The sequence below is a fragment of the Salvia miltiorrhiza genome, chromosome 8, assembly GCF_028751815.1.
Source record: "Salvia miltiorrhiza cultivar Shanhuang (shh) chromosome 8, IMPLAD_Smil_shh, whole genome shotgun sequence".
Taxonomy (NCBI): Eukaryota; Viridiplantae; Streptophyta; class Magnoliopsida; order Lamiales; family Lamiaceae; genus Salvia; species Salvia miltiorrhiza.
Window position 1 is genome coordinate 7,476,583 of NC_080394.1, and position 9,684 is coordinate 7,486,266.

The window sequence follows — 9,684 nt, forward strand, 5'->3', positions numbered from 1 at the left end:
ACCAATCACGGACAACGTCGAAGAACATAGTTTCTGCAAAGAAGAACGTTGAATACCATATCCTATGTATATAAACTTCATTCTACACAAAAATGAGAGGGAAGTTTTCGATACGCACAATAACGTTGAAAAAATCTTGTTGTTCTTCAATGTGAATGATGAACTCCCAATTTGGATAAAGTTTAAAGTCATATCCTTAGGATGCTTTTTTACTTTGATGGATAAATTTATCATGAAAAAATGAGGGATAACAAAAATTTATGTCTTTAAATGCCTTATTTTTTTTTTCCACATTTTATACAAAAGAGAAGTTCATTATTTTTTCTTACTTATTTTCACCTGAAGGAGGGATAGTATTATTTAATGAGTATTTATTAAGTAATGCATCATATACTATAATATTAAGTAAGGAGTATTTAACTATTGCTATCATGACAAGTTTTATTTGTTATGAATAAAAGTTTTATTTACTACTCCCTCCGTCCCAGTATAATAGTCCTGTTTCTTTTTGGCACGAAAATTAAGAAATTTATTTTTTGAATGTAAAAATGTGTAAAGGTGTGTGAGACCACATTGTTTGTAGTGTAAAATCATTAACAAAAATAGAAATATGACTATTCTAATGAGACGTCCCAAAAAAGAAAACAAGACTATTAGAGTGGGACGGAGCGAGTATTATGTAAAGTCATACTCCCTCTGTCAATGAAAGAATTTTCTAGGGGAGAGTGATACAGGTTTTAAGAAAAAAGATTGTTTAATGTATTGAGAGTGGAGAAAAAATTGATGAGTGTATTGAAAATGATGATAATTAATGTATTTAATTAGTATTGAGAATAGTGGAAATGTAAAAGGTAAAGGTAAATGAATTATTATAAGTGATGAGATATAGTCCAAAAAATTGGTAATTTTTTTATGGACGTTCAAAATATAAAAAATAGCAAGTTTTTTCATGGACGGGTGATGCATTTATTATTAAGTAGTGTTATTTTATAAAAAAATTATATATTTTAGTTATACACTTCTAATTTTAAATACTAATGTTTTAATGATTAAAATAAACTAACCAATTATACTTAAAGTTCATATATATATATATATATATTTAAATTAAGTGATTATAATATTTTATTTATATATTTATAATAAAATTTTGTTTTTAATTATTTTTATAATTTTTATAATAATTAAATTAGCAGTTATTGTATGGAGTATATAAAAATATATAATAGTAACTCTTTTTGTGCATTAATGCAAATACTAAAAGAAATTAAAATACATGATTATTCTAAAATCGCAAGAAAATCTCAAAGGCGCGGATGTCGAGGAAATTGACAAATTCCAACGTATGTCTTACACCCTATAACCCTATCTCTTAAAAATAGTAGTCTACTCCTACTTTCACGCATATTAAAAAGTTAAGTATATACTCTCTCTCCTCTCCAAAATCTGAGATGTTCTAAGTTTTTGGTTTTATTTCATAATACTCCCTCCGTCCCTAAAATGGCTTTCTCTTTGGAGACGGCACGAGTTTTAATAAAAAGTTGTAAAGTGTATTGATAATGGAGAAAAAGTGATATAATTATTTTTGGAAGTTGTGAAAAATGTTATAATTAGTATTGAGAGTAGTGAAAAGTGAAAAGTAAGAATAAATAAAGTATTATTAGTGGTGGGGTAGGTTTCCAAAAATGGAAAGAAAGAAAGAGGAAGTTATTCGGGGGACGTCCCAAAATGGAAAAAGATGAAGTTATTTTAGGGACGAAAGGAGTATAAGATTTTATCTTTAATCAAAATTATTTTTTTTCTCATTAAAATTTTCACTTTTCACCTCCCTTATTAAAATATTAATTAAATTTCCTTATCTCTTCCTCTTATAAAATAGTATTATTTAAAAAAACTATTAATTTTTCATTTAAGTTTATTGAAACATGTATAGACGAAGAGATACATTAAATTTAGATTATCAGAAAAGAGAATCAATTTTTAAATTTTAACGTTAATTGTAAAAACTTAAAACATCTTATTTTAAATAGTACTATTATAATTTGCATGTATTTTTCCTATTTTATTCTTAATTAAATTTTCATAAATATAAAATAAAATTATTTAATAAAAATAAGTTTCAAAATATTTTATCTCTCCGTCCCAGGAATCTTGACACGTTTTCCTTTTTGAGTCCTCCCACGAATCTTGACACATTTTCAAATAAGGTAATTATTACATTTTCTCCTACTTTGTCACTTTTATTATTTTCTCTCTTCTACTTTATCACTTTTTTAATTTTCTCTCTCTTACTTTATCACTTTTATTACATTTTCTCTCATACTTTATCAGTTTTATAATTAACTACTAGTACATACTTAAAATACTAATCTACAATTTTTTAATTCTCTTACCGAAACTAAATGTGCCAAGATTCGTGGGACGAGGGAGTATTTCGTATAAATGTGCAAGAACATAGTCGAAAAAAATACATTTTTAAATTTTTATATATGTAAATAGATTTATATTAAAAAAGCTAAAACATGGAAAAATACGATCGAATATCTAACAAAGATTAACCATAAGGGAACGGAAAGATTGTTCAATTTGCAAACTCTAATTTGCATTTATTTAGGCTACATTTACAATTTTAGCCTTGTACGAAATAATGATCACGTACTGCGGTTGCGGGAATTTAAAAAAAGTCTTGCGGAGCAAGACTCCCTATTACGGCAAAATGTTTGGGCAGACTGCAGGTGATCAGTTTCCCTCTAGCTCTCTCTCTCTCTCTCATTTTCCTTAGCTTTTTTTTTTTAATGCTTAATTTGTTGGAAACCTAATACATTATGAAGGGCTTTTTCCATGATCATTTCTTGGAAATTTCTACTTCTCTTTTCTGCAAGGTTCGATTTTTTTTTTTTTTTCTACTTCTCAGTTTGTTAAGTACTTGTATCCATCAAACATTACTTCGTTGCTGATTTGCGTTTGGAACATGAGTTTTTTATGTGGTATGATTCTGTTAACGTCGCATGTTTGTGTTTTCCTAGAGTATCCATGGATGATTCTCTGTTATATGTTATTTTGAGCATATGGCTGTAACCAACTCACGCGCATACTGTCTGTAGAAACAAATTGCTGGGTGGTTTTGGGAGATGTCGTGAATGAGTGCATTTTTCCTAATGAAATTGACGGACCGATACTAATAAGCTTTGAGTTTTAAGAGTTTTTTTTTTTTTTTTTTTGAGGTTATGTTTAGTTTTTGGGTTTTACTAAGGAAAATGTTCGAAATTCATTTTTTTCCTTCTTCTGCTGTTCTGATCATAATGTGCTGCGCTTTGTTATTTTTCTCACGGAAATCTAAGATCCGTGGAAGCAATTGCTAGCTCGAAATTCCAACTGAGGTTTAATGTTATATGTGGAAATCTTAGTAATATTTGTATGATGTTTTAGTGTTTTTCTTATTTTTGATTTGCTACTTATTCTACATGTGAGTAAGTAGTTAGTGTTGCTAAAGAGTTTCCAATAATCTTTTTGTGGTTGTGGTTGCAGAATAGGAGTAGAGGAGAGCGAGGGATTCCTTACTCGACCAACAATTAAATATTAAGTGCTGGTTAATTGTCAAAGAAAGTAACTCTTCGGAATCATTCATTAGTTTTAGCTCTAGAATGCAGGAAAGTTAGCTACAGAAATACCAGAAAGACGATCCTTAGCCGTTGTGTATGTCGAAATCACAGAATCTTAAGCCTAGGATACCATCTTCAACTCCTGTCACTAATAGGAAGTCTGATAGTGTTCAGAAGAATAATGCACCAAGCATTCCTAGGAGGGGCACCAGCAGTAGGGGAATTTTTTCCTCAAGTTCTTCCGGTTCCAAGCAGTGTAGGGGACTCGATTCGTCCGAGTCGGATACAAATGAAGAGAGAATGAAGAAGAAGCATAAGTCTGTATTGCAGGTGACCATGGAAGCTGAAAAGTCTAAGGTTCCCATAGACTCAGTTGTTACAGAGAAAAAGAAATTGACTGGCCATAGTTTCAAGTCTCAATTTAAAAGAGTGCGCGAAGAGGAAACTGTATCAGGCAAAGAAACATCTAATATAGATGGAGGAAGGGCGCCCAATCTAAAAACTGTGAAAAGTACAATTGAAGAGAGTTCTGGCATTAAAAAGCATTATGAAGATCAAGAGCACATAGCACTGGAGGATAACAGTGCTGATATTGGTAAAACTGTAAATGAAGTCGAGAAAAAATGTGACAAGCGGATGAAGAAGCTCATTTCTGAACAGGAAAGGAAAATTCAGGAGTTTCACCGAATTTGGGAGGATAATATATCAAAAATGGAGAGGGATCATAAATTGCAAGTGTCCTTTATTCGTTCTATATACGGGAAATCTACAAAAGCAATAGACAAGCTCAAGATCTTGGATGATAATTTTGCAAAGGAAATGGCGGAGAACAAACTCCATAAGGACAAGCAATTTGAAGTTCTTGAGGCAGAACAATTAGCTGCAAGAAAAGAGGAGATCCAAAAGGCTGCTAGCTGGCTGTCCGAAGCAAAAGGCAGCATCTCTAGCACGCTTACAGGGTACTGCAAAGAACAGTCATTTGGTTCACAACATGAAGAAGTCTCTAGATGTTCTGGGTCGAGAACACATATCCTAGGTGCTAAGGATGTGATACCCTTAACTGAGCAGCATGGAGAAAATAATGATTCAAGTAGAACTATAAAGGGGAATCATTCTGTAAAATCCAGAAATTCTGGTGGTGCAACAGCTGAGGAAGTAGCATGTAACTCCCCTAATGGAAATCCAAGTAGTGCAACAAATAGTAGTCAGAGAAATGAAGGTGGAATATCTTTCTCAGATATACGGATTCCGGCTGTTGTTGTGAAGATTAATCAGCCAAAGCATGTGGGTGCTGGGGGAAGTATCTTTGCCAATCTACCTGCTTCTGGAGAAAAAGTTCCTGGGGACGTTCAACTGCTCGAGCTGCATGGAGAGGTTCCATCTGAGAGTGAGTTGCCTGGAAAGGTTCCATCTGAGAGTGAGTTGCCTGAAACTGTTGCTAATGAAATTGTGGACAATAATAACTCTGTGAGTGTGAGTACTAATACTCATTTAGGTGGTGGTGAGAAAACCTTTCTAAACGTACCTGCTTCTGGAGAAAGAGTTTCTGGAGAAGTGCAATCACTTGAGCTCCGTGGAGACGTTTTAGCAGAGTTGCCTGAAACTGTGGCCAATAAAATTGTGGATAATGTTGTGGATTTGAGTACTAATAGTCCTCTTGAAGGGTTTGGTGAAGGGGGTGCTATTGATTTACCTGATGCTGAGCATGAGCAGCTTACTCAACCAAAGCCTTTTGGTTGTGCGGAAAGAATAATTGTGAACCTCACTGCTTCTGGAGAAAGGGTTCTTGGTGACATGCAATTACCTGAGCTATGTAAGGACATTCCTGCAGAATTGGTTGAAACTGATGCTCATGAAATTGTGGATAATGTCAACCCAGTGGAATTGATTGCTAATACTTCTACTGAAGGATTTGGTGAAGGGGATGCAATTGATTTGCCTGATGCTTTGCTAAACCAGAAAAATGAGAATGACAGGACCACCATTGATGATCTCGATTTAGCTGGACAAGTGTTGAAAACTTCGGAGCCAACAAAAGCTTCCAAACATCCGTATCCCCTGTTGCCACTACAAGTATGCTCCTCTCTATATGCTATTTTATGACTTATATTTCCCTTATTTTATTTTTATATAGAAGTTGCTTAAAAGCTAGGAGTTCTAGAATCTGTAAGTGAACCTTGGAGACAGGATTTAAGTAAAAGTTTCTTCAACGTGATATTTTTAGAATCTATAATATTTATGTGTGCAGGCACACATCACATACATGTTCTTTCTCACACAAATATGCCCAATCCCATCCCCAACCCATTTTCCCTTCCTCTGATGCCAAATTCATTTGACAGTGATAGATAACAACCCCTTCTCATTTTGCCTTTGTCTTATAAGTATTGTTGAAATGGCTTGTTATGAGATGACAATAGAATATGTGATGTAGGTACGAGAAGATCAAGATGTGGCTTCTGCTGAAATACAAGGCCATGGTGTACAGGTATTAGGAAAGGTAAACTCTTCTCCCTCTGAGATTGTCGCTTCAGAACTTGTTGATACTGCAAGAGAGCCTCTGTCAAATATTGAACCACGAGCCAGGGAGCAGCCTGCAATAGAAACTCAAAGTTCATCAAGAATTGAAGTTTCAACCTTAAAGATCATTGACACTGTAATAGCTGAGCAGTCCTCTATACAACTGCGAGACCAAGACACATCAGTTGTTGAAGATCGAGTGACTTCTCTGATAGAAGCTGCAGACTCAGAGAGATTTGACACTGCAGACCCTGTTGCTGCAGCAGAACTTGTTGGTGCTGCAAAGACTTTGGAATCATATAACAAACTCCGAGACCAAGATGTGCCGGCAATAGAAACTCAAAGTACGTCAAGGATTGAAGTTTCATTCCCAGAGAACCTGAACAATACATCACCTTTGCTGTCCAGTACAGAACAACAAGATGAAGATGCACTAATTGTAACAAATCAGGTTAATATGGAGATTGGAGGTTCAAATTCAGTACTAGCTGACAGCACAACCCCAGTGCAATCCCATACTGATGCACCACCAGTTGAAAGCGATGAGCAACTGCAGCTCATGCTTAATGATGCATCTGTCTGCTGTAATAAGTTGTTATACCCTGAACTTGAAAGCCAAAACCATAATCTGGTAAGAAATTCCTCTGGAGCTGCTGAGACTGAAATGCTTTCACATGAATCCATGACTCAATTAAGGGAAGATTTGGAACCAAGTAATTTTCTTGATGTTGGACATGACAGTCAACCTTCCCTTGCAACAACTGTTCAGATATCTACTTCTGTCCAGAATAATGTAGCTACAGAAGCGGTGCTGAGTACAAATGAAATCCCACATGAAGCTTTTCTACAGCTGGGAGGTGTGAGCCATCTTCCTAGTGATCAAGTTTCTCCATCTCTACTTGCTGATCCACTTCAACTTGAGTTGCAAAAGATTCAGAAAGAAACTGAAGAACTGCAGAAAAGTCATGTAGAAATGGTCAGTCTCTAAATTTGTAGGTGCTAATATTTCATTTGTAGGTTTTAGCGATGTTTGTAACAGATCCTTCTCTCTTAACAGATGGTAGGGCTAAAATCTGAATACATAAAAGAGATACGGGAACTTGTTGATGAAGTACGAAAGAAATACCATCTCAAATCTCAGGATGCCCAAGCACAATTTACACTGAAGAACAATGGACTTAACCAGAAGCTGAAGAAAATTTTGATGAATAAGTTATTGGCTAGTGGTTTCAATTTTAATTGTTTGAACATGTGGTCTTTTTGGCCCCTAATGCTGCAAGGTAAATTATTTACTGTTCTTGCTTCTACATTGTGTTTGTATCCAATTTGGATACTTGATTTATATCCATAATAACAAATCATTTGAGGCGATTTAGATGAATTCATTTTACGAAGGATTTGTAGTCAAGAGCTCTAATTTCTACTGGTTTTGGTGTAATTTCACTTAATATTTGATCATTTGAAATTTTTCCCTGAGAATGCATTGTGCTTTCTTGGTCAACAAATATCTCCACTTAAAAACATTGATTAGTAGTATTAAATATCTTTGAGACCTCACACAATGATGGGTTTAAGCTACTGACTGAAGGTGGTGATTTTTCTTTTTCATTCCTTTTCTTTTCTTTTACTCTTACTCTTTTAGCAAAGTGGGCCACCATATACTCTTGAAAATTCTCAAACATTTGCATATTCCTAACTTTTGTTTGTTATCATATTTCATTTATAGACATCATGTATTATGATTAGTTATTTCCTGGTTAGAGAACATTATTTGAGCTGGTGTCTTCTTATCTTAGTTGAAAACGGTTGCTCCTGCATTAACAATAATTGCCAACCACACAGAGTGGGAGGACAAACCGTGCAGGCTCTCCTTCAGTTACAAATTAAGGAACTGCTGTACTGGTGAAATTCGTAACATTATTTTGTTATGGCCCAGGCCAATGACTGATAACATATTTTGAATTGCTATGATAGATCGTCCCATCTTACTTGTTTGCACCACGTACTATGCACTTGTAATGTGGAATAATCGCTGGAATAATGGTGGTTCTTGTTGCAGGTCTTCCATCCAGTTCCATGCAATCCCATCAACACTTGGTTAGGCCTGCTGGGGCTACTGCTCCCAACCCGCACATTGCAAGACTAACTGGGCAAGCCGTGCAACAGATATCAGTTCCTAATTCTACGAGAGCTGGTCCTATCACTAGCCAACATTTTGCAGCTCCATCTGTACGACCTGCTTCATATTTTGAAGCTATGTCCAGACACTCGGCCATCAATGGAGTCCATCCCATGAGTCTTCCGCATTTTGGAGGAGATATTTATTCCTCAGTTCCACTGTATCAATCTCCTATAACTGCTACAGCACCATCCATGCCCAATGCTACTTTGATATCAGGCTTTCAAAATCTCCAGCAACAGCAACAGCCTCTAGCAGATCCACGGTGGCCATCAAACTCTCACAATCCTCGACTTCTTGGTTATCCTCCTGCCGTGGCGTGTACATCCGTGACATCATTGGATATGCTAATGGATGTGGGGCATCATCATCGTCATCACCAGCTACCTGGTAAGTATACTTCATCTTTACTTGAATTCAGTTCGAGCTTGGGTCATTACAACAATGTTACTTTGTGATACACTAGGTGCTCTGCAGGGTAACCGGAGCTCTTGCGCCGAAGCAGCTACTGCTATCTGCTTATCTGATGACGACTAACTTTTTTTCTGCGATCATTTTGTGAAACCTAGCTGTCATCCCTCGCTGGTAATTGTGTATACAAAATCTAGCTGAGTCTTGCACATATATTACTCACTGGTAAAGCTGTATAGTTGTGCAGAATCTTCCTATCATCGATTTTTGTACTAGTGATGATGATTAGCCAATATTAACGTAATCTAAAAGAATGGGAGAAAAAAAGTTCATTATTTTCTTTAATTTGTGTGGAAGAGCAGTATGCCGAGTTTCAAATTCGTTAATTACTGTTTTGCGAAGTGCAGTGGTATTTACAAAGCAACTAAATTGAGCCCCAACTCAAAAGAGCAGAAGAAAAATAAATTGGGCTGGGCTGAGTTCATAAAAATCAAGCTCTCCTTATTTAGTTATTTAATCTGGTTTTATGGGCTCAGTAAATAACTGAAGCTTACATTTGGCCACTTTTAAATACTCCCTCTGTCCATGAAAGAACTTCCTAGGAGAGAGTGGCACGGGTATTAAGAAAAAATATTGTTGAGTGTATTGAGAGTGGATAAAAGATAGTTGAGTGTATTGAGAGTGGTGAAAATGTATTACTCCGTATAATTAATATTGAGAGTTGTGAAAAGAAAAGTAAGAGGATTATAAGTGGTGGGGTATAGTCCAAAAATAGGTAGGAAGTTCTTTTGTGGACGTCTCAAAAAGAAAATATAGGAAGTTCTTTCGTGGACGGAGGGAGTATTTGCTTCTCTATAACATATGTTGAATAGCTTAATATTTTAAGGTGACTGGTTATTTGATTTATTTATTTAGTGTTTTTTGTTAATAACAATTTGTTGCAAATGTCATGTTTAATTCATCACCAGTGGA

At 35.3% G+C, this 9,684-nt stretch overlaps 1 protein-coding gene across 4 annotated transcripts; it reads left to right on the forward strand.

Annotated features, from left to right (window-relative positions):
• Nucleotides 1-2,718: 2,718 nt before the first annotated feature.
• On the forward strand, nucleotides 2,719-9,057 carry LOC131000515 (uncharacterized). 4 transcript variants are annotated; one of them, XM_057926463.1, is made up of 7 exons: nucleotides 2,728-2,882; nucleotides 3,529-4,976; nucleotides 5,007-5,675; nucleotides 6,037-7,098; nucleotides 7,180-7,402; nucleotides 8,182-8,691; nucleotides 8,768-9,057. In XM_057926463.1, exons 2-7 carry the CDS (start codon nucleotides 3,699-3,701, stop codon nucleotides 8,836-8,838), a joined length of 3,813 nt encoding a protein of 1,270 aa, XP_057782446.1. In that variant the 5' UTR covers nucleotides 2,728-2,882; nucleotides 3,529-3,698; the 3' UTR covers nucleotides 8,839-9,057. The 4 variants fall into 4 exon arrangements, with proteins under 4 accessions (XP_057782448.1, XP_057782446.1, XP_057782445.1 ...); XM_057926465.1 differs by having other exon boundaries at nucleotides 2,719-2,735; nucleotides 3,529-5,675; nucleotides 8,779-9,057; XM_057926462.1 differs by having other exon boundaries at nucleotides 3,529-5,675.
• Nucleotides 9,058-9,684: the final 627 nt, after the last annotated feature.

Bases quoted from the DNA above. Each gene is read 5' to 3' on its own strand.
- LOC131000515 (XM_057926462.1), top strand. From the start codon at position 3,699: ATGTCGAAATCACAGAATCTTAAGCCTAGGATACCATCTTCAACTCCT. The intron at 5,676-6,036 runs GTATGCTCCTCT...TATGTGATGTAG, and splicing joins ATCCCCTGTTGCCACTACAA to GTACGAGAAGATCAAGATGT. The intron at 7,403-8,181 runs GTAAATTATTTA...TTCTTGTTGCAG, and splicing joins TTGGCCCCTAATGCTGCAAG to GTCTTCCATCCAGTTCCATG.